At 34.7% G+C, this 24,329-nt stretch overlaps 3 protein-coding genes across 6 annotated transcripts; 2 read left to right on the top strand and 1 right to left on the bottom strand.

The window, feature by feature from the left end:
• Positions 1–2,040: 2,040 nt before the first annotated feature.
• Positions 2,041–9,198, top strand: LOC107431222 (leucine-rich repeat receptor protein kinase HPCA1). 4 transcript variants are annotated; one of them, XM_016042109.4, is made up of 21 exons: positions 2,118–2,136; positions 2,267–2,442; positions 2,576–2,901; positions 3,963–4,086; positions 4,205–4,276; positions 4,431–4,505; positions 4,587–4,658; positions 4,772–4,933; positions 5,058–5,132; positions 5,209–5,280; positions 5,409–5,480; positions 5,583–5,651; positions 5,737–5,811; positions 5,943–6,014; positions 6,101–6,235; positions 6,332–6,804; positions 6,897–7,046; positions 7,192–7,331; positions 7,419–7,638; positions 8,062–8,297; positions 8,473–9,198. In XM_016042109.4, the coding sequence occupies exons 3-21, from the start codon at positions 2,817–2,819 to the stop codon at positions 8,995–8,997; spliced, it is 2,904 nt and encodes a 967-aa protein (XP_015897595.1). In that variant the 5' UTR covers positions 2,118–2,136; positions 2,267–2,442; positions 2,576–2,816; the 3' UTR covers positions 8,998–9,198. The 4 variants fall into 4 exon arrangements, with proteins under 4 accessions (XP_060674374.1, XP_048319930.2, XP_015897595.1 ...); XM_060818391.1 differs by lacking the exon at positions 2,576–2,901 and having other exon boundaries at positions 2,041–2,136; positions 2,367–2,442; positions 5,421–5,480; XM_048463973.2 differs by lacking the exon at positions 2,576–2,901 and having other exon boundaries at positions 2,041–2,136; positions 2,367–2,442.
• A 2,099-nt stretch (positions 9,199–11,297) lies between these two features.
• On the top strand, positions 11,298–18,365 carry LOC107431220 (probable galacturonosyltransferase 7). The gene is made up of 11 exons (XM_016042107.4): positions 11,298–11,597; positions 11,719–11,947; positions 12,099–12,130; positions 12,227–12,283; positions 12,495–12,557; positions 14,629–14,710; positions 14,799–14,848; positions 14,945–15,213; positions 16,190–16,547; positions 16,643–17,176; positions 17,466–18,365. The coding sequence occupies exons 2-11, from the start codon at positions 11,782–11,784 to the stop codon at positions 17,742–17,744; spliced, it is 1,890 nt and encodes a 629-aa protein (XP_015897593.3). The 5' UTR covers positions 11,298–11,597; positions 11,719–11,781; the 3' UTR covers positions 17,745–18,365.
• An 873-nt stretch (positions 18,366–19,238) lies between these two features.
• Positions 19,239–23,535, bottom strand: LOC107431223 (protein SCARECROW 2). The gene is made up of 2 exons (XM_016042110.4): positions 20,651–23,535; positions 19,239–19,995 (listed from the first exon to the last, which is right to left on the bottom strand). Exons 1-2 carry the CDS (start codon positions 22,735–22,737, stop codon positions 19,509–19,511), a joined length of 2,574 nt encoding a protein of 857 aa, XP_015897596.3. The 5' UTR covers positions 22,738–23,535; the 3' UTR covers positions 19,239–19,508.
• Between the last annotated feature and the right edge of the window lie 794 nt (positions 23,536–24,329).

The raw sequence follows: 24,329 nt of genomic DNA, 5'->3' as shown, positions 1-24,329 counted from the left end.
CTAAATATTTTTTTAAAAGATATTGAAAAAAATTATTGTAAAGTTCAATCAATAATTCTTTTATGTTACTAACACTTAAATTATTAATAATAATAATGTACGCTAGTAAATATTATTTTTTAAAGCCTAATTATATATGGTTGAAACCTATATTTTGAATCTATTTACAAGATGCCCCCCCTAAATTAGTTTTGTTTTCTGGCTCCGTTCCTGGTTCAAAGGATGATTCTCTTCAAATATTCCGAGACGTCCAGAGATTATTTACTTACTTTATTATATATAAACTGTGTCAGAAAGGATCAAGTCATTGGTAAAACATTTAAAAAAAAAAAAATGCTGAACAATATAACGACGTCTTCAACAAAACGTGCATTCAATATTATTTAAAAATCATTGGATTATACCAGAAAAAAAAAAAATTTACTCGTTTGGAAAAGATAATATAAATTTTTGCTGAAATTTTCAAAATAGCTAGCAAATCCACACAAGCAATGTAGATCATTGAATGATATATAATATTTCTTAGTGGAGAAAAAAAAAAAAAAAAAAGAAGGAACGTTAAAAAGAATGAATTATATGGCTTTAGATTTGTTCTGTTTTTGTTTTGGTTTGATTGGATAGGGGAGAAATAAGAAACAGGGCAAACGGCTAATGTCTACCCAAAGGCTTAATGCGTATCAGACAAAGCGTAGAAAATGGAGTGCACCAGTAAACTGAGAAAGGGGGGCGGATCATTTTCTTCCTGGGCTTTGGCTATCTCAATTATTTTTATTTATTTATGTAAACATCAACGAGCAAAAAGTAGTGATGGGATGAGCTGCCGCATACATAATGTTAACACGTTAGCGTCCTCTCCCTCAACCCTTGGAATTCCATTGACAATTATTTCGAGTTAATTATGCTTTTTATGCTGTGAACTTTTAACTTTCGGTAAAATTTTAAACTTTTAATATTTTGATTCAACTATTTAAATTTTTGATTTTTAAATTTATTGCAATTAGGATTTTGTTTAATTTCTAATTATAAAGTTTAATTGTTGTTTTACAATATTAAATTCAAATTCAAATTAGAAAATATTCAAGTGCAGATTATTAAAACTATGTTTATATTTTGCACTTTGGTATTTTTAGTTTCGTTATATAATTAGTATTGAATAATATCAAATTTCAAATTAAAATAATTTTGCTAAAAATTAATTAAGGTTCTAAACTAACTCCATTTAGTAGATATAATTTTGTTAAAAAATATGTCAAATCCCATAATAGATAAAATATCTCATTTCATATAACATGTTGTCTAATATTTTATTTCACAATATATTGCGGTGTAAAGTGTACTTTTTATTATTAGAATCCTACATGTTTTTTTAGCAAATTTATATATATATATATACACATACACGCACACGGTCAAATTTAAATTATATTTTTAATATCATAATAACATTATAATATTTTTTAAAAATTTTAAATTATATTAGAGTTGAGATTGAAAATTATATTTATTAATTATTATATTTTGATAAAAAAAATTTTTATAAATATAATTTTAATATATAATTAAACTTATATTTTATTATTTTAAAATCTAAAATTTTAATTTTTAATATGATTTAAATATTAATAAAAAATTAATATTAAAATCATCACGTTATCATGATATACCCATAAATCTATATATAGATATATATATTTATACTTACAAGTGGCCATGTATGGACAGCAACTGTGGTTCGTTAGATGCTCTATTAGGTATCTAACTGTTTACAATTTTAACACTTCCTTGGTCAACGTAAAGCATTGATTAATAGTAATACCAAATCAATATCACATATGTATGTATGTATGTATGTATGTAAAATATGGATGGTGATCATCATCCATCAATCAATGATCATGTGAGTGCGTGGGACCGTTTTCCACCTAACATCCAACTGTACCCATTGAAAATATTTACTACTTATAAAACATATGGAAGAGAAATGGCATGGCATTGGCATTGTAGCATCCAAAATTAAATATTATGATATATAATGCCAAGCCAAAGCCAAAGAATATGGAGGGTACTTTTGGGTCATACCTCCTAATTATAATTCGTCATCATGTATTTTCCGAGGGCAGGCGGGCGGAGGAAACGGTAAAACGTCTTTATATATATATATATATATATATATATATATATATATTTATATATTTATATATTATTTTTTTAAAAAAATAAAACTATTTTTAATTTACAATTAATAATAATGATGGAGACATGGCAGTGGGAGAACATGAAAGAAGAAAGCACAGGCAGTATGGTATTATTAGTCTTGAAGAGGAAATTACAACCAAACTCTGACTATGATGGCTTTCTGTTGGTAGTGGCTTCGGTGGTGGAAGTGGGAATGCTTAATTGGCTTCCAAGACAAGCAAAAATCATTTAAATCTACACGAAAAGGTCTTACCAAGCCCCTTTTTTTTTTGTTTTTTTTTTTTTGTCCTTTGGCTTTATACCCTTTGCCCTTTTTTTTTTTTGTTTTTTGTTTTTTTAATATTATTATTATTGTTATTACCATTCTTATGTTTGAAAGAAAGAGTGGGCGAATCTGGACTCGGTCTCAGTTCTCAAACCCTGGCCTTTGACCCTCTGAAATTCAGAACTCAGATATTCATTAACATAGCATGTTCTTCCTCAGCCATGGTACCCAAGCTCATTTCCATTTCCATGCCCAACCCCATGCATGCATTCCTTAATTAATACTAGTTCCACCAGAAAGTAAAAACTATAACCTCTTCTTCATATATTAGCTCAACTGGGAAACTGCGGCGGCTATGGCTTCTGTCCGGCCGCTCTTCTTTCTGGCTTTCTTCTTAGCAGGATTTCGTGTCATCTCCTCTTTCACTGACTTCAACGACGGTAATTCTATATATATATATATATATATATATAGTTCATTTGATCTTCATTCAATATTTCTCCTTTGATATACAACATGATCAGAGATCGAGGTTAGATTAATTGTATAACTTTGATTAGACAAATATATAATTTGTTATAAGGCTAGGGGCTACTGCTTTTGCTGACTGCCAAGCTGCTACTAGTTTAGTTCCATTAACAAAATTACTACTTCTAGATTAATACATTGTTTATGTCATCGATGACTTACATTTATATTCTTCACATTTCTGCTTGTTAACTAATGATGATGGATGTAATTCAATTCGTCACTTACTGTTCTGCTTAGCTGCTCAGCTTCAATTTATTGTACTTGAATGTCCTTTCGCGACTCCAGTTCCATTCTCAAACCTCCTTCTGAATCTGTGATATAATTGCAAAATTCATTCCAAAATTCTCGACTATACAAATTTATGTTTCCGCTACTCAACTTCCTTCTTCCGTTATTGTCGAGATTTTGGCCTTTTTTTTTTTTTTTTTTTTTTTAAATTTGTTTTAGAAAGGTCGAGATTTCTTGAATTCTCTTTATTATAGATATTTTATTGGATTATGTTGTGCCGGCCAAGAAAAATGTATTTTCCGAAGACAATTAACTTTGTTTGTGGTTGCAAAAGTTATTGAAGAGACTAATTAATTTGTGAGGTTTTATAATGTAAGGGAAAGGAGTGACAACATCATAGTAAAGGAAAATGACTAGCTACTTTGGTTTACAGCATTACAAATAGACCTTATTAAAAAACTTCTCTCTATCAAACGACTCTCTTTCTTATTCAGGAATTTAGGAAGTTAAACATTCATCCTCTTGTCACAGGTCAGGCGTGAAATCATTACTTATATTTTTTTTACCCGCTTTACTCGTGAAGAACATTAGAACATTCTGAGGACTAGCATATGAGATATATGATGAATCCAACATATGTCTCTTTACAAGCTTTATTTCAACCTAATTAAAAGTGTTCTTTTTTTTTTTTTTTTTTTTAAAAAAAAAAACAATTTTTTTGGTCCAAAATGTCTTGGTGCAGCTGCAGTGCTCCGATCTTTGAAAGAAAATTGGGAAAATGTACCACCAAGCTGGAAAAAATCAGACGATCCCTGTGGAACACACTGGGAGGGAGTCACGTGCAACAATTCTAGAGTGACTGCATTGTGAGCATGCATTATTAATTTATGTGATTGACATTATATAAATCTTTGATGGTTATTGGTTTCTAATTAAAATTTGACTGGGATCTCATCATGATCGTATATACACATTTACTTGCAGGGGATTGTCCACCATGAGTCTAAAAGGGAAACTAGAGGGTGACATTGGGGGGCTTACTGAATTGAGATCCTTGTGAGTTGAATTCTTATTTTTTGAGTGAAATTACCACTTATTTATTGCGGCAAATTACAAATTAGAGAAAAAGATTTTGGTTGCAGTGTTTGATACAGTTTGATCTTAGATAGCATTACCTGTTCTGTTCATTAAAGTTTTGAAGTTACTGCAGGGACTTGTCATTTAACCAAGATCTTACAGGTTCTCTCTCTCCACGTTTAGGGGATCTGCAAAAGTTGAATATTTTGTAAGAACTAATAATCAAGTAATTTGGACAGTTTCTATCTATTACTCTTGAATATGTGCTGAGTGTTCATTTTCCATCTAGAATCCTAGCCGGCTGTAGCTTCAGTGGTAGTATTCCAGAGCAGCTGGGAAATCTTAAGGAACTGTCCTTCTTGTAAGAATTTCCTTGATAAAAATAAGGCTAATTTACAGCATTAGTTCAAAGAATGAGATTTCTTTTTTTTTTCCTTCTCTCTTTCTGAATTTATTTACACTCTCTGTCCTCAGAGCTTTGAACTCAAATAACTTCACCGGTAGAATACCCCCTTCTTTGGGAAATCTCTCCAATCTCTACTGGCTGGACCTGGCAGACAATCAGCTTACTGGACCTCTCCCTATTTCAAGCCCTAACAGCTCTGGATTGAACCAACTTCTCAAGGCCAAACATTTGTGAGTATTTTACAGTTTCCTATCCCATCTATAAAGTGAAAGATGTGTTTGAAACTTCCCATTTTAGTAGGGAATAAGACCAATTAATGTTTCACAATATTATTTAAACTTTGTGAAATTGCAGCCATTTCAACAAGAACAAGCTTTCAGGTCCCATTCCACCTGAACTTTTTAGCCCTGAGATGGTATTAATACATATGTAAGTTGATACACCTCCGTCAGTATAGTTTCTATTTGTTTGTTCATATAACTGAATTATCATTCTTCACTGGCAGATTATTTGATGGAAATCAATTTACTGGGACTATTCCATCAACAATAGGACTTGTTCGGACACTTGAAGTTCTGTGAGTAAAAAATACCTTCATTTCATCTTTGGTTTTCTTGTAATTTGTCTTTTGAGATTACACTTTTTTTCAAAGAATGATGTACTTCTTGGAATTCATGGGAGTTAAACTGTTCTGATTGGAAACAGTCGACTTGATAGAAATTCTCTGGAAGGAAGAGTCCCATCAAATCTCAACAACCTTACAAATATCAATGAATTGTGGGTATTAATTTACCAAGCATGCACACTTCTATTTCCTATTTCTTTCTATTAGAAAGTCTTGTTCCTTACTAATTTTTGCATACTTTTCTGCTGTCTCAGAAACTTGGCCTACAATAAATTGTCGGGCCCTATACCGGACTTGCGTGGAATGGTTAACCTTGATTATGTGTAAGTAGATTCCATGCAGTTTCTATTTGCAGTTTCATGTGTAACATACTTTTCTTGTACTCATTAATCCGGACTATGTCTTCAGGGACCTGAGTAATAACTCATTTACACCATCTGAAGCTCCGCTTTGGTTCTCAACCTTACCATCACTCACCACTTTGTAAGTCATTTGGAGGTTACATAATTATTTCACCTGTAATTTCTATCTGAGTCCTAAAAGGGAATTGCTGAAACTTTTCCAACAATTTTATAACCATATACTCAAGTTCTTTGCACCACTTTGGCACCCAGGGTTATGGAGTTTGGATCACTACAAGGGCCTGTACCAGAAAAGCTTTTCAGCTTTCCACAGATAGAGCAAGTGTAAGTTTGATATTAGCACTGAAGTCTGCATTAAGTTCAATGCAAATTAAGGAAACATCAATCTATGTACCTTTAATGCTTGACAGGAAACTGAGAAATAATGCTTTCAACGAAACATTGAGCATGGGTACCAGCGTTGGGCCACAGCTGCAGCTTGTTGATTTGCAAAACAACCAGATTTCCTCAGTAACAGTTGGTTCAGAATACAAAAATACATTAATGTGAGAGTTCATGAGAAAAAAAAGAAAAAAGAAAAAAAAGAAAATGAGTTTGTTATTTCTTCTGATCACATTCTTATTCATCAGTTTCATTTCTAGACTTGTAGGAAATCCTGTGTGCACCACCGGTATCTCAAATACTAATTTCTGCCAACTTCAGCAACAATCTAAAAAGCCATATTCTACCAGCTTGGCTAATTGTGGAAGTAAATCATGCCCCGCGGAACAGAAGCTCAGCCCTCAGAGTTGTGATTGCGCGTATCCTTATGAAGGGACTTTGTATTTTAGAGCACCCTCGTTCAGGGAACTGACCAATGTTAATATTTTCCATTCCCTGGAAATGAGCCTGTGGACGAAACTAGACCTTACTCCTGGTTCAGTGTCTCTTCAAGACCCCTTGTTCAATGAAGATGACTATCTTCAGGTGCATCTAGCTCTCTTTCCGTCTACAGGAAAGTATTTTAATAGGTCAGAGATTCTGAGGATTGGGTTTGAATTGAGTAATCAAACTTACAAGCCACCAGAAGAGTTTGGACCATATTATTTCATTGCATCTCCTTATGTTTTCCAAGGTAATTAAATCAAAATCTTAGTTATAAGTAGAATCAATGAGCTTTAAATGATTGAACTGACAAGAAACAGCGACGAAAAATTGTTTTAACAGAACATAAAGGGGTTTCAATAAGCTCTGGTGTAGTTGCTGGGATTGCAATTGGCTGTACCTTTCTGGTTTTGGGCCTTGTGGTAGTAGTTGTATATGCCATTCGGCAAAAGAAACGTGCAGAAAAGGCCATTGGAATGAGCAAACCGTTTGGTAATAATATATGTAATTCTTATAATCATTTTTATTGCTAAAGATTTACTTTAATGTTTCAACATCCCCATGTCAAGGAGGTGCATGATTAAATTATTAGGAACTAGCTGAGATAGCTTGATATATAAGCTTCTATGTTTTCCAGCTTCCTGGGCACAAAGTGGAAAAGATAGTGGAGGTGCACCACAACTAAAGGGAGCAAGATGGTTCTCATATGATGAACTCAGAAAGTGCACCAATAATTTCTCTGAAAGTAATGAAATTGGATCTGGTGGCTATGGCAAGGTAAAATTTCAAGCCTGTTGTCTACTTTTATATATGTCTGGCAAGTTGCTGCAAGTTTCTCCTTTGTGATTACTTCGCATTCTCTAGGTTTACAGGGGTATCCTCTCTGATGGACAAGTAATCGCAATCAAAAGAGCTCAGCAAGGATCAATGCAGGGTGGGCTAGAGTTCAAGACTGAAATTGAGTTGCTTTCCCGTGTTCATCACAAAAATCTTGTCGGCCTTGTGGGATTTTGTTTTGAGCAAGGAGAACAGATGCTGGTTTATGAATTTATGCCTAATGGAACGCTTAGGGAAAGCCTGTCAGGTAATTAATTTCTGTTTATTCCATCTAGTCAAGTGGCAGATTTCTGGCAACACTTGTTTACAACTTTTTTAGGGGCAACTAGTGCTTAATTAGCTGGTTAGAAGCACTTTTTTGAAACTTAATAGTTTTAAGTATTATATATCTCTCTTGCTTATTATTATTATTTTCAGTTTCAATTGTATGCAGTTCAAATATTCATCTTGTACATCATGTAATTAAGTTACCAATTATTTTATCCCAAAAGCTTCAGCAACTATGCATATACATATATATACATCAAGCATACATATTTTCAATACATCACATCCTAGAGCTGACTATGTCATACTGATATGTCTAGTAGCATATATTTATATATGTATATATATATATATAGACCTCTTATTTTTACAATCAGTGAGAAATTATTTGTGCTGTAAATAGGGAAATCTGGGATTCATCTTGATTGGAAGAGGAGACTTCGTATTGCTCTTGGCTCAGCAAGAGGACTGGCTTATTTACATGAGCTTGCAAATCCACCTATAATTCACAGGGATGTCAAGTCGACCAATATTCTATTAGATGAGAATTTAGCAGCAAAGGTTGCAGATTTTGGCTTGTCTAAGCTTGTCTCTGACAGTTCGAAAGGCCACGTTTCAACTCAGGTTAAGGGTACATTGGTAAGTAGAACTAGCTGCTAGTGCAGCATATCTGTCTTAACTAATTAGGATGCTATATATATATATATATATATATGTATAAAAACTTTTTTCCCTTCCCCTTGTTTTTCTCATGCAAAGATCGATGGAATATTGGAGAAGAAAGTAATGTATATTTATTATTATACATATGCAGGGTTATTTGGATCCTGAGTACTATATGACTCAACAGCTGACTGAGAAAAGCGATGTGTACAGCTTTGGAGTAGTTATGCTGGAACTGATAACGGCAAAGCAACCGATTGAGAAAGGAAAGTATATTGTCCGGGAGGTTCGAATGGCAATGGATAAGAATGATGAAGAGCACTATGGAATGAGAGAACTAATGGATCCAGCCATTAGAAACACCACAGCACTTCATCTTATTGGGTTTGGAAGGTTCTTGGAGTTGGCCATGCAGTGTGTTGAAGAATCAGCTGCTGATCGACCAACTATGAGCGACGTTGTAAAAGCAATTGAAATCATTTTACAGAACGATGGAATGAATACAAACTCAACATCAGCCTCATCTTCTGCAACAGACTTTGGATCTTCAAAAGGGGCTCTTAGACATCCATATAATAATGATGCTTTACCAAAAAAGGATGTCAATGACAGTACTAATAATGCCTTCGATTACAGCGGTGGATACACCCTTTCGGCAAAAGTTGAACCCAAGTAGTAGCAATTCTAGTAGGAATTTTATTTCCCCATGTTTATTTCTTTTTTCCTTTTTCTTTTTCTTTTTCTTTTTCCTTTTTTTTTTTTTTTTTATTCCTTTCTAATTACCATTTTTCTTTTCTTCAAACAGAAAAAAAAAATATTATTGTTACCTTCTAAGTGCATATATATAGATATATGCATGCATGCATGCACTTTTCTATCTGTTTGTTGTCATTATATATAAGAAATTAATGTTACCAGAACCCAGATAGAAAGTTCGCATACCCCAGCTAACATGCATATATCCTCTATATACATACTTTACCTTTTATATTTAGACCTTATATATGTTTTATAGATATATTGTGACTGCATATTATAATTTTCTACCAATTAATTAATAGTTCTGCAACGAATAGCTAATCAATCGAAACAATAACAATTATATGAATTAATGAAACAAAGAGAAACCAGAATCGGACATATAAGCCAAAAAAAGAAAAAAAAAAAAAAGAAAAGAAAAAAAATAGTATATATAAACAATAAAACTATAACCAATTTATAATGACCAATATGAGTATCTAAGATTGTCGCGTCCATATGTTTAATTTATGGATTAAATATTGAATATAATATATATTTTTAAAATTTTTAATATTCTTTAATTTGGTTAAAATTTTGAAATTGTATTCCTATAGAATCCTAATTTATTAAAATAATAAATTATTATTCTTTTTAGAAATCTCTGTATTCCCTAACATGTTATTTAATTTTTATTTTTTCTCGCTTTCAAATTGTTTTGACCTTTTTTCCGTCATATTTTTTTGCACCTTTTTCCATTATCGTTGCCAAACTAAAGAATAGGAATAATTATCCTATTCCATCTTTTTTGTTTCTATAAATTATTAATTTTTGTTCTTTAAGAATAACCATTAATCCAACCAAATATGACCTAAGTATTAGTTTTAAATTCAATTGTCATCTTACAGTTTGGGTTGTCCCGTTCATTATAAAATTGTAAGATAATTTAGAAGACAATAAACAAAAAATTATATATAAAAGCTTGCTCATTAATTAGCATATGTTCTTTTTTTTTTTTGAAATAAATTATCATATGTATCTTTTAAAAAAAAATTTATATATAAAAGTTTGCTCATTAATTAGCATATGTTCTTTTTTTTTTTTTTTTTTGAAATAAATTATCATATGCATTTATAAATTAAAATATCATATGTATCCTCCTTTTTTTTTTTTTTTGAAATTATCATATACATTTATTAGGTGAACAAAACTATAGATTATCGTTATTCTATGAGAAGAGATTTAAAAATATTTTTTTAATTAACTATATAAGTTTGATGAAATATTAGAAAAGCTAAATGAGTTTTTCAATAACGTTTTAAGTTCGAAGTTAGGAGCTACCATAAGTGGTCATATCAATGGAAGCTTTTACCAAAAAATAATCATAAGTGAACATGATTTAAACTCATTTAAACCTTTAAATATATCTGTCTAATATATGTTGTTGGAGATTTTTTTCGACAAGTTGCTTAATTTTAGATGCCCATGTCATAGCAGGGGATACATGGTTTTATAGCAAAATTTGTATGTATAATATATATACACCCATGAAATACAATATGGCTAAATTTGCCAAACGAAAGGTATATATATTGTTAAACTTTATTAAGTTTCATTAATTTTAAAATTCTTTTTATTTATCGCTAATAACAAATTTGTTGTCCACGGGAATGCTTAGTTTACCGTTCATTATTAATATATATAACATATTATTGCGTCCCTTGCCGTACAATATTAATAAGCATCCATATATTAACTGAAAAAGAGAAAAAAAAAATATATATATATATATATATATATATAATTCAAAAAGAGAAAATTATAAAATTCCGAACCTTTTTTTTACATGTATTTGGATTTATCACTAATTTTTTTAAGCAATATATTTCCCACAGAATAAAGAATAAAGTATATATTGAATACTTTATCCTCCTATTCAATAAAGTAATTATCATTTTCCGTGGAAAAAAATCAAAAGTATAGAATAATATAGTAATAAAAAAAGCATTGCATATAAATAAAGATTATTTGGCACAAATAAAATGAAATGTAAGTAAGAAAAAAAAAAAAAGGAAAAAAGAAAGGGTAAAATGACATAGAAAAATATTCGTTTAAAAAAAAAAAAAAAAAGGAAAAAGTCCCGTAAAAGAAAATGAACTAAAAAGCCTTTTACAAATAAGAAATAATTATTTTTGGTTATTTTAGATAAAGAACAAAAAAAGGGAAATTGTGAATTGTGTAATGATATAGGGAATAGAAGGCGTGTAAGTACACATGTGAGGTAGATGTAGTGGATCTCAGCCAAAGAGCTGTGAAACCGGTGGTAATGGTAACGTACCGCGTTCAATCTCTGTTTCTTTTTTTCATCTTGATGTTGTTGGTGTGGTTATTGAGTTTGTGCGTAAGAATTACAACTGCTCGTGCCGTGTGATGGAACGCAATTGCAGTTGGTCGGATAGAAGATTCATAATAGGCTGATTGTGATTCGTTCATTCCCACTTTAGATTCGACTGCTACTAATTCCTAATTCACAAAGAAGTACAAAATCTATTTTCATTTCACCATCGTTTATGGGTTGGTTGTCGTTAATCCAATTACAATGACAACTAAATAATAAGGTTTTTTTTTTTTTTTTTTTTTTTTTTTTTTTTGTTTAAAGGAAAAAAATTATTAATTCAATTAATTCAAAGAGAGGGAGAGAGAAAGGAGAAATTTGGCATTGATGAAGAGCGGTGGTGGTGGTGGTGGAGGTGGTGGTGGTGGTGGTTATTCATCGAAGAAGAGATGGAGAGGGCTGGTAATTGGAGTCCTGGGGCTGGTCATACTTTCAATGTTGGTTCCACTCGTCTTCTTGCTCGGAGGTCTTCACAACGGCTTTCACTCTCCTGGTACTCTCATTCAGATCTGTCTCTGTCTTCTTCTATTACCTTCTCAGATCCCACACATTCAATTTTCTCTACTTCTCTCTCTTCTCTTCCATCACTCACATCAGATCTCTCTCTCTCTCTCTCTCTCCGCTTCCCTTCTCTTGTTCTGCAGGATATGCTTCCGAACAACAAGCTTCCTCCTCGGTAAGCCATGATTTCTCTCAACTATATTTTACTTTTCTGCTTTCCTACCTTCATCTTCTTCCCTCTTTTTACCTTCTGTTTTTTTATGTGTTCCAGAATGCGTTTCGAGGATATGATAAACTCGGCATCAATGATTCTTCCAATAACTCTGAGGTATTAATGCAATGCACTGCAATTTGTTTGCGAATTTCACTGCTAGATCTCATTAAGTTTATGAATTTTGCAACTTCTTAATTCGTCCCACAAAGCGAAAGAAATCCCTTTGCCCTTTTTTTTTTTTTTTTTTTTTTTTTTTCTGTCCTTCAGAAACACTAGCGCTAAAAAAAACAAAAAACTGATGCTTTTTTCTATTATAAATATGCAGGGGGGGGATCAATCAGGCCATGTTAATGCCCTTATAAGAAGATTGGGGCCGACTCTTTCAAAGGTTCATTGCATAACGCTCTGATGCCTAACTACTTTTTTAACTTCTTTTTTTCCTGTCAAAACATTCTAGTGCACGTTCCTATTTATTTGCTTGATGCTTTATCTAGTTAACGTTAATATTGATTAATTTGTCCATTCCCATATCTGCTATATAGCTACACATTGAGAACCGAGTTCAAAATAATTACGAACACAAAAGTTGGTTGATGCCATCATGGAGCCCAATCAAAAGTATTGGCATCTTGTAGTCGGTGATGATACAATGTGAAAACTAAACTTTTTGATGCTTCTGCATTGCCTCCTTCATTAGGTGCCAAACTGTATTTTTTTAAGTAGCATCTTTTATTTGGAAATACATATCCATTCCAAGATGTTTGAAAAAATATTGGCTGGATTGGGGAAAATTGTTTAGACATGAAGATCTTTGGTCAATATGGACCAAGATGATAAATGTTGGTAGCCATACAGATATAATTTGCAATCCATAACAGTTAGGGACAGGTCTCATATGAAGTCTGTAGATTTTTGACAGTTCCAAATATTAGTTTACCAGAAAAACATGCTGCTTAGATGATGATGAATTGGGTGGCGTAGCATTTCCTGTATGTTGATAATTTGGTTGCTCTTTTTTTCTCGTCTGCTACCCACTTTCTAATAATTTTTCTTCCAATTTGAGCCCTGACTTATCTTAATTTCTTTAAAAGCATTTTTTTAATCATACTTTTTATTTAATGGCTGGTATTTATACAACGATAAAACCAGTTAACCTAGTGAAACGAAAAAAAATTACTACTTGTCTAGTAATTTGATAAACTTTGCTTCTTAAACTCAAATTAAGATGATACGGCCATTGTTGAAAGATTGTCCATGGCACATGGAACTTCAAAATAAAAATGGATTTGATTCCAAGTTGCTCCACCGAATGTTTCATCTTAAGAAGGACTCACAAATTTTGGTAGTTTTGTGTGAATGGTGCTAGTATATTCTTTTGTGTAGTTTTCCTGTTGTTCAATGAGGGGATCAATGGATGCTACAGTCAACAAATATGAAAAAAATTTATTTACCCATTCAAAAGAGAGGAAAATTTCTAGTTCTCCCCTGCTCCACCATCTTGGACATTAGCATCTAACATCTTCCAATTAAACAGTTGTTGCTTTATTCTCTTTGGTCTCCTTGTTTTGATGGTATTTCTGATTAGGTCTTTTGTCCTGCCATCAACTTGTGTCTTTGGTCTATCTTCTAAGTTATGTCATTGCTTGCAGTGAGACAAATGTGTTTGGGAAACAGTATCAGTTCTATTTTCCTCATTGTATCGCAAACTTAGAGTCTTGTGATAATTTTGTTGAATATGATGTTTGTGGAACTTGTAGGTTCCAAATATTCCCAGCTTTTGTCATTTTGTCTCGTTTGCTGTCGATTATTCTTGTGTTACTTGTGTTTCTTGTTACAAGAAAGGTAAGAAGATGATAATGTGTTTTAAGATTTTTATAATGAAAAGAAGATTCAGTTCGTATTTATATTTTGTGCTTCATTTTAATGCTCTGGACTATAAAAATAGTGTATTGTCCTTTTTTTTTTTTTTAATTGTTTTGTTTGCTTTTTTGTTTGTTTTTATTTTTTACTTTTTTTCCTTGTGTGTGTGTGTGTGTGTGTGTGTGGTTGTTTCATTATTCTTGTCCTTTATTAATTGAGGAAAAAAAAAAAAGAAAAGAAATGGAAATAATTAAGAGGCATTGTAGCATGGTGCAAATGTTTACTTTTCATTATATGTACAAACTAGATGTGTAGGATACGAATGATTCTTGTGGCACTTTGTTTTGTTGATTGGCACCAACAGTCCATGGGTGTAATCACAGCATTTGTTCATTTTTTCCTATTTATTTGGTAATAAAATGCACATTCCCTAACTTTGATGATCATCTGGCAGTGACAAGAGATGAATCGTCATTTTAATCATAGGGATTATCTTTTCAATGAGGGCTGGCATATAAGATTAATGATTTAAAATTTAGTACAGCCATTTGAAACCACAATTGACCTTCTGTTTACATTGTCTTAAATCTATGTGCCAGGATGTGTTTAAGAATTCTTCTCGTGAACCTAAAAATGGGACAATCAGTGTGGATTCTGTGCACAATAATGAATCAAAGAGAGGTTTGGTTTATACTCAATTTTTCTGAGCTTCTTAGAATTCCTCTTAAACATAAAAGATACCAGCTTGAATTTTCTTCTTTAAATACAGGATTTTCGGTGCCACATCAGGAAGTTCAACAGTCGTCCTCTGTTACAATTGTATGCATAAATCAGGCTTTGGCTGAAAAATTTGTAACGCTAACTGTTTGTTGGTGTTCATGTGGATTCTTTGACTAATCTGAAGTTTTGTGACAGAATACTATACTTAGCACTGTTGATGAAGCTGGAAAAGAATGTGAGCTGAAATATGGGAGCTACTGCCTCTGGCGTCATGTACATAGAGAAGATATTAAGGATTCTATGGTAAAAAAGCTGAAGGACCAACTATTTGTAGCAAGAGCATATTATCCTAGTATTGCAAAACTTCCAGCACAGGAAAAGTTGTCTCGAGAGTTGAAGCAAAATATTCAGGAATTGGAGCGTATTTTTAGTGAAAGTACCACAGATGCTGATCTGCCACCACGGTAAGTCATGTAAACTTTGATATGATTTTCCTATTACTAATTTGCTGTGGCATCCAGCATACTAAAAATTGACTTTTACATTTGTTGGGTGAGTTCATTATCAGATTTATGTAATGTAGCTGGTGAGTGGTGAATTGTACTTCTATGCATGATTATTATTAGGTACATCATGCTGCTGTCTTTCTTTAATGTTTTACTTGGTTTTTTATTACATTCATTTAAGATTTATAACACCAAAGAGTTTTTGTTGGTCACGTGACTGTAAGCGGGATAGGCAATTCTGTTTATTTATTTATTTATTTTTAAATTTCTTTGCTTTTCTTTTCTTTCCTGCCTCTATTACTGGCATTTGAGATCTGAAGCTTTTGTAATGCTGCTGCAACACCTTTAAAAGATAGTTACTTTTCCTTCTTGCATCCCCTTGTGGAGTTGTATTATAGTCTCAAATGAATTCAACTAGCTTATATTTGATTAAAATAGGTTGGCTTATGAAAGAGTTTATGTTAATAAAATTTTCCACAATTTTAGTCATCACCAGAGCCTTTCTATTTCTGCTTATTGTGCTAGTATTTTGGCCTTACCTCACTCTAATTAACTTCATTACTCTAAGTCAAATTGTTTTTTTTTCTGTGCTCGGTCACAAATTTTAATAACTCTCTTATACACCCCACTCTCTTTTTTTTTGGGGTACTTATTCATCTAATTTACATTAGTAACACATGGCAAACAATATTTAATTTAGAAAAAATTACTTGAATCCTTATCTAGGTGAGTTGGATGAATGAGCATGGCAACTAATCTATTCTAAGCATAGCAATACACTTCTGCAGTCAGTGTCGGTACTAATTATGACTGTTGACAGAGAGTATGAAAACTTTCACTATGGTAGTCATTTATTGCTGCACTACGTTATATGCTATAATAAACCTCATATAATTCTGCTCAAGTAGCTAAGCATGGTTAATTGTTTAATCAGGACTGGGAAGAAACTACAGAGGATTGAAGCTGCAATAGCCCGAGCTAAATCATTCTCTGTGGATTGTAATAATGTTGACAAGAAGCTGAGACAAATTTTTGATATGACTGAGGATGAAGCTAACTTCCACATGAAACAAAGTGCCTTCTTATACCAACTTGCTGTCCAGACCATGCCAAAGAGTCTCCATTGCCTGTCTATGAGACTGACAGTGGAATATTTTAAATCTCCTGTCCCTGATGTGGAGATCTCTCTCACTGAGAAATACATGGATCCGACATTGTACCACTATGTCATATTCTCCAATAATGTGCTTGCATCATCAGTGGTTATTAACTCTACTGTAATGCATGCCAGAGTACGTTCACATTTTTCAATGTGTTTTGGGCTTTTAATTTTGCTTCTGTACTTTTAATCCCTTTGTCACTGATTTTCATTATGACAATGTTTCAGGAAAGTGCAAATCTGGTTTTCCATGTGCTAACTAATGGACAGAATTACTTTGCGATGAAACTATGGTTCTTCAGAAATACTTACAAAGAAGCAACAGTTCAAGTGTTAAACATCGAAGATCTAAATCTAGAGAACCACGACTTATATCTATCATTGCCTGTAGAATTTCGTGTTTCCTTCCATAGCAATGATGGTCCACCTACAACCCACATTAGAACAGAATATTTATCTATTTTTTCTCATACACACTACCTTCTGCCTAAAATTTTTCAGAAGTTGAAGAAAGTTGTGGTTCTGGATGATGATGTTGTTGTCCAGCAGGATTTGTCAGAACTTTGGAGCCTTAACATGGAAGGGAAAGTTAATGGTGCTGTGCAACAGTGTTCGGTGAAGTTGAGTCTGCTGAAAAGATATCTGGGTGAGAGTAGTTTCAATGTTAATTCTTGTGCTTGGATGTCTGGATTGAATGTACTCGATCTGGACAGGTGGAGAGAGCTTGATCTGACTAAAACTTACCAAAGGCTGGTAAATGAGGTGAGTAATATTGAAGAATCCTTAAATATCTAATTAGTGCAGCTATGCTTTAAAGTAAGCAGTTTGACAATTCTTTTGAATTAACTTTTAAAACAGACAAGGATTGTTCTACCCTTTCTTTTAAAACAGACAAGGATTTACGAAATTTTTCAATGCCTATGTTGGCACAAGAATAGTTTCATTTAAAATAGATCCTTAATTTTCCATTTAACCGTGATTGCTAAATCTACCATATGTATATGATGCTCTTTGAATTTTCTGACCTATTTTCCTTGATAAACATGAATAGCTGAGCATGCAAGAGGATGTAAGTGAAGCTGTTGTATTGCGTGCAAGCTTGCTTACCTTTCAGGATTTGATTTTCTCACTTGATGAGGCTTGGAGTCTGTGTGGTCTAGGTCATGACTATGGGCTTGATTTACAAGCAATTACAAATGCTGCAGTTTTGCACTATAATGGAAATATGAAACCTTGGCTTGAGTTGGGAATTGCGAAATACAGGAATTACTGGAAGAAGTTTATGGGACGAGAAGATCAGTTCTTAAGTGACTGTAACATAAATTCATGATAAGCTGATGCCCCTGCTTAGAAACCTGCTAGCTATTCTTGGAAGAATGGGGAGCTCGGTTAGTGTTAATGTGGATATTCACTTTCAAGTTGATGAGAATTGCTCGTCAGAGCTTCCAAAGGATATTGAGTGAGTTTTGGGGAATTGATAACCATGCCGAATTTGACACAGTAAATTCTAATTTTTTGGTAAATATAAGGACTACAAAAAATTTATCCACTTTCTGGAAGAGCTCAAGGGATTGAGTTCCCTGATGGCTGCTAAAGTTCCAGTCATGAGTATTAGAGGATTAAATGCGAATTGATGAAACAAAATCCTGAAAGTGGTATGAGGAGCTTTTTGGCCTCTTAGTTTGGTTGCAGAAGAAGCATGCAAAATAATTCTGTGCACAGGAAGGTGAGAGTTTTTTTGTTTTTGTTTTTACTTGAAGAGATTCAATTGCCATTCATGATATAATGACTGCTGAGAAAGCTAATGGTCCTGTATGCCCTTCAAAGAAGCTATTGTCTTTTTGGGTTGTATTTTTATTTGATTTTATACTTCACATTTGTATCAATTTAATTGTAGTTTTTCTTAATGAGTCAATTGAATTGGCATTGGATTAGGCTGTGGCTTATCGGATTCCTGGGTTTTCATGGCACTGGTGTTTTATGTTCGGAGTTCGGAATCTATAGACACACACAAAAAAAAAAAGGAGAAAAAGAAAAAAAAAAAGAAAAAAAAGAAAGAACGCTTGTGGAGAAAAGGAAGGCAGTATTATGAAATGAAAATGAAGAAATACATACAGATTTGGAACTTCAGCATGTTATATTGTTTTTCTTTTGCGTATTCTTTAATTCATTTCAAGATTCAAGCGTTGGGTTAAGAGTAACTAGTGATAGATATTAAAATACGATATTTGGATTAAAGTTATGAACTTGTGACTATTTCGGTTGAAACTCCAATATAATTGATGGATCAGACACTTGGGGAAATGCATTGTATCGTAGCAGAAAACAAAGTATGTTCACGTTTAGACATCACAGACTCACTAGAAAGGACAAGTCCGTCAGTGTCCCAACGCCAAGCGACCAAAAGGCCCATGAGGGCCATGTCTGGATCTATGCTGTCCTGGAATCTCTTTTTTATAGTTTCAGATCATCTTCTGCTACATGCAGTAGAGCTTTTTACTGTTTAGCAGAGCCTGTACCAAGTTACTGTTATATATGGAAAAGCGTAATTCAAAATAACTATACTATCCTTACAAATAGAATTCCCATATCTGTTTTTTCTTTTTCTATAAAATATATATTATGAAAATTTAGATTAATTGTTTTTATAAGTTTTTAATCTCACATCAATTGATTAATATAATAGAAGAACTATTTTAGTAAAAATTTACATATATTAATTCCACGAATCATTTTAATTTCCATAATATTATTCATTTTTATATTTTCAAAATGTTGGATAGACTAGTATTATGATTATATATAGCAAATTAATAGACAATAGTTATCTTGTAGTTGATGTATATTATATGCCAAGTCTCAGAAACATGTGTTTAAATTTAACACATATAAATCCCTTAATTTAGTTTGATATACTGAAAATAAAAATACAGAGGAAGTGTCGTAGTTTTGCACGAGGCTGAAAAAGCCGAAATAAGCTTGAATGAGGAGATGCATAGTGTTTGTTCCCGGCCACAAAATGAATAAATAAAATTATAAAGGAAAAACGATATAAGGGGAGTAAATGATGAGAGAGAGAGAGAGAGAGAGAGAGTTAATAAAGAGTAGCAGTAGGAGTGGGAGTAGTGATTGCAGTAGTAGTATGAAAGGGTGATGGTGGTGGTCTCCAAGCAGAAGCAGTGAGCAAGCAAAGATCTTTCCAACCAAGCTTGAGGGTGCCACTGTCCTCCACCAAGGTGTAACCCTCGGAAGGGAACATCCCGAGAAGCAGCGTGGCCTGAGTGGCGGCATTACCAGCTAAAGAGATGCCCCTGAAGCCGCACTGCTGGAACTTTTCCCTCCAGTTGTGGAACTTGACATCTCCACTTCTCGAAGGACCTCCTACTGCCAGCACATTCCGTATCTCCCTCGACAGAAGCTGCTGCTCCACCACATGCCTCTCCTCGCTCTCCTCTCCGTAGCTCGCCCCAAGAGAGTCGAACAGTGCTGAGTAGTAGTGTATGGCCTCCACGAACCTTCCCAAGAATGACCCCGCGTGGCTCAAGTCCTGCTCCACTACCGTCACCACCTTGGGTGCCAATCTGATCCTCCATCATCCATATAACTCATAACTTAATAACTTCCAATATTATAAACTAAATACTACTTTTCTAACACTTCCAGTTTCAGTGTATATTTTTAGTTTATTTATTAAAAAAAAATGATCTATACATAATTCGATAGTCGTACAACTCCTATTGTCCTCCGTCTATATATATATATATATATATATCTATGTTAACATGTTTTGTCATTTGCTGATGAACAAAAAGAAAGAGAATTATAGCATTTTGCTTCATGAATTCGTATATATATTAATATATAAAATAACATAAGAACTGATCATAACTGGCATGCATATATGCTCTTTATATATGTTATAGCGAAACTTATATAATATATATATATATATATATAATTCAATCCCTCGCTCCTGCGCTAGCTAGTAATTAATTGCATGAAAATAAGAGGAGTTTTATCAACTGAAGTGAAGGTCATATAATTATCAAGAGATGAGGTGGGGTGGGCGACCGAGTTTGATTAATTATTCGGAGGCAATAGGCAGCTTTTAAAAGTTTATAACTAAGCATTGGTATAAATAGTGCATATATATATATATATATATATATATAGAGAGAGAGAGAGAGAGAGAGACAGCGAGAGCGAGAAAGAAGTTTAATAAAAATGAATTAGTACCTCTGCAAAAGCCACAGCGTATTGGTATCGGAGCCAGTGACATCGTAAAGAGAATGCTGCAGCCAATGGACGGCAACAGCCTCCCTCTTGCTGACGTTGAGCCTGTCGGGATCCAAATTGCCAACCTTGTCGGCGACGGGGAGGAACTCGAAGGGGAGGCCCAACTTGTCGGCGAAATCGGAGAGACGCTTGCCAGTGGCCTCAAGGGCGTCGACGGAGGTGCCGAGGCCGGTGAGGCGGACGAACGGAGGGCCCCCTGGCCTGGAAGCGAGGATGTGAAAGAGACCGGGCCATTGGAGGCCTTGCATGATATCCAGATCGATGATATGGACTCTCTCCTCCCTCTCGAAGGCCTCCTGGATGGCCTGGTTGGCAGTGAAGTGGGAGAACTTGACGAAGGGGCTGATTCCGTTGAACACCTGGAAGGCGGAAGCCATCTTCTGGATGTGGGTAATGGGAACGGAGGAAGGTGAGAGAGCCGCGTAAATCCCCAGGCAGGAGCTGACGAGCCTGGCGGACATTGCCTCGGAGAAATATGCAGCCACTCGTTGGGCGGATGTCCCGAATGGGGTGGACAGTTCCGCAATCTCCAGAAGCATCTTGTTGGCTTCCTCAAAATTATCGGCGGAGACTGCTTCCGCGCACTGCAGAAGAAGGGTCAGCAGATGTAAGCCTTGTTCGTCTCTCTTTTGCTGACGCATCTCTTCCTTCCTGCTTTCTCTCAATATTGCTGCATTTGCATTTGCTGGAGAAGGCGGTGGTGCTACAGTTGCAGTAGCTGTTGCTTCTGCTTCTGCTTCTGCCTCTTCAGGTGGGGAAGAGTTTTCTTGTTGCGGATCTTGGGGCTGCTGCTGCTGCTGTACCAGATCTAAAGACTGATGGTGATGATGATGATGATGGTGTTGTTCGTTGCTAGGAGTTAAGGATGATGGAGGTGGGGGCAGCACTGGAACTGTTAGTCCCCAGTGCAAGTATAAGTCTTGATTATTATTATTATTATTGTTGCTGTTGTTGTTGTTGTTGTTCATGATGGCATGCGTGGCGGCATGGGAAGCGGAGGCAGCACAACAAGAATCCGGCGGCGGAGGGAAAATAGCGAAGTTGTTTACCGTGGAATCTAGATTAATAACCTTATTGAGCCCGTTAGGCCCTTGTTGTACCTGTTGCTGTAGATGCTGATGCTGATACTGCTGCTGCTGCACTGAGAGAGGAGGAGCAGGAGCTTCCTTTCTTTTCCTGATGTCGGAGGAGGGGGAGGTGAACGTCGTTTCCGATATGGAACGGAGCCTGTACTCGAGGAGGGCGGCGAGGTTAGGATTACAAGGATAAATAATCTCCCTCACGTTGTGGATGAGCTGGGGAATAGAGACGTCGGTAGAGCTGTGAATGAGGTCCTTAATGATGCCGTCGATCCAAGCGGTGGCTGAAGACGAAGAAGAGGAACAAGTGTCCTCCATGGGCGAAACCCTAGTGCCGCAACCACCTGAAGAAGCAGAAATTGCAATAGGAAGATCGCTGCTGTTGGTGGTGGTTTCAGGTGGGAACAAAGGAAGACCCGAGAACCCACAAACGGCAGGGGCCTGAGGCTGAGGTTGAGATCCCTGATGAACTTGATGGAGGTGATAATGAAGTGGGTGGGAGGGGTCGATGATATGAGGAGGAGGACTTGGACTAGTGGAGTTGGCAGCAGGACAAGGAGAAGAAGATAAAACCCCAGACCCCGCACCTGACGTCAGCACGGTCAAATTGGCGGAAGATGGTAGCATTGGCATAGTGGAGTAGTTGGAAATTAGCTGCGTCGGCACCCTGGTGGTGGTCGGGTTGTTGTTGTTGTTTGTATAATTAGAATTATTAGGCATTGACATGTTTATGTTTATGTTAGTGGCGGCTGCTGCTGTTGCTGTTGGAAAACAGAAACCCATCATTGACATGGTGGTGCTGCTACTGCTATTGGTGTTGGGAGTGGCAACAGTGCCAGTGCGCCGCGAAAACCTCACATAATCAGTAATTGGCGACGCTGTGGCTGTGGCTGTGGCTGCAGTGGGGACCTGGACTTCCATCTCCGAGGCCATCCTCTTCCTCACCATCTTCAATTTCCAAATTTACCCAGAAGCTACCAGCTGGGCCGATATATATGGATGGAGTAGTTGTAATTCAAAATAAAAATTAAAAAAAAAAAAAAATCACTGCTCTGCTTTGCTGACTGCTCTGGCTCGCTAGTTAATTAGTAGGGTGGATAGCATTTTGCATTTGCATTTGCATTTGGAAGAAGAATAAAACGAATCAAGTTGAAGGTTTATGTGATGGATGAGCAGGGAATGGGGCTGGGACTGGAAGGGAGGGGTTCCAAGCAGAAAACGGTATGAGAATGGGGACAGTGGCTTGAGGATTCCTATAAGTCTCTTGCTCGCTCGAGAGTTTCAATTAAAAAACACGACCTCCCATGCCCCATGTCTTTAGATGAATATTGTATTACAATATAGTAAATATAATATAACTAGGCCTAAGCTATTGCTAATGCCTTTTTTAATTTGGATGCATCTGGCCTTTTTCACATCCGATCGAGAAGCTGCTACTACAGAGTGCTACTTTTCGAGCTCAAAAAGTGGGAATGAGAGAGATAGAGAGAGGGTGTTGCTGATTAGCTAGGATTGAAGCTCATCAAATATTACCCTATAATTATTAATAAAGCAAGGGGCTGGGGAAGAGGAAGGGGAACAGCGGGCGGATTGGGAGTGATGGGGCGTGTTGGTCTGTGGCTCTCTCCATCTCGTCGTTGCGTGTTTGACGTTTTCACTCTCTTTCCCACTTGTTAACGGTCATTACTATGCAAACTCCGCCTCCCACCAGGGAAATAAACCCCCCTCTCCCCTTTTAACATCTAATTAAATTTAATAATGTGGATTGATAATTTAATGACCCTCTTTTTATTATCATTATTATTATTATTATTAGTATTCTCCAAACAGAAAAATGTTTTTTTTTTTTTACGAATAATTATATATATATATATATATATAGAACAATTATCATCTCTTCATGCATCCATCTGATTCCTATACAAGCTTTATATTACCAAAAACTACAAATAAGATTTATTGTTCTAGCATTATCTCTACTTTTATTTATTTATTTATTTGTCAAAAAAAAAAAAAATCTGAACTTTTTGCGTCCAAACACTTTTAATATTGTCAATCTAACCTATTTCAAATTTAACAGGGATAAACATATAATTTGCAGAACTTTTTTTTAAATAAATTGGAAATGAGGATTTTAGCACAATATCTCATCAAATCCAAATTTATGGTTTTTAAAAAAATTTTTTTTCTTTCTTTTTTTTTAGACTAAGCATTTAAAATTAAGTCATATTACAGATATTGATTTGATGATTAAAGAATTATATTAGAAAACAGAAAAACTGGTAATTAATACAATAACAACAGTGCTTTTTCTTCGGAAGAAGAAAAAGGACGAGCGATTCCGTTGCATTTTACATAAGATTGACATGGTAAAGGTAAATTAATATTCTGCCAACTACATATTACATTATTTTTCAATATAGGGTTTGTTATTATTAAATGTACCGTTAAGGGCAAAGAAATATATAGATGGTGGCGTTAAAAAGTATAGCAAATCGATCACTCGTCGTCCCATTAATTAGTTACGAATCTAAAACGTA

The sequence above is a fragment of the Ziziphus jujuba genome, chromosome 6 (assembly GCF_031755915.1).
Source record: "Ziziphus jujuba cultivar Dongzao chromosome 6, ASM3175591v1".
NCBI lineage: Eukaryota > Viridiplantae > Streptophyta > Magnoliopsida > Rosales > Rhamnaceae > Ziziphus > Ziziphus jujuba.
Note: the sequence above shows the minus strand (reverse complement) of the source record. Positions and strands in the feature narration are given on the sequence as shown.

Coding starts and splice junctions, on each gene's coding strand:
- LOC107431220 (XM_016042107.4), top strand. CDS start 11,782: ATGAAGAGCGGTGGTGGTGGTGGTGGAGGTGGTGGTGGTGGTGGTTAT. Junction 11,948..12,098: donor CAACGGCTTTCACTCTCCTG/GTACTCTCATTC, acceptor CTTGTTCTGCAG/GATATGCTTCCGAACAACAA. Junction 12,131..12,226: donor AACAACAAGCTTCCTCCTCG/GTAAGCCATGAT, acceptor TATGTGTTCCAG/AATGCGTTTCGAGGATATGA.
- LOC107431222 (XM_048463973.2), top strand. CDS start 2,056: ATGGAGGGTACTTTTGGGTCATACCTCCTAATTATAATTCGTCATCAT. Junction 2,443..3,962: donor ATTTAAATCTACACGAAAAG/GTCTTACCAAGC, acceptor GTCTTGGTGCAG/CTGCAGTGCTCCGATCTTTG. Junction 5,281..5,408: donor GTTCGGACACTTGAAGTTCT/GTGAGTAAAAAA, acceptor GATTGGAAACAG/TCGACTTGATAGAAATTCTC.
- LOC107431223 (XM_016042110.4), bottom strand. CDS start 22,737: ATGGTGAGGAAGAGGATGGCCTCGGAGATGGAAGTCCAGGTCCCCACT. Junction 19,996..20,650: donor ACGCTGTGGCTTTTGCAGAG/GTACTAATTCAT, acceptor ATGGAGGATCAG/ATTGGCACCCAAGGTGGTGA.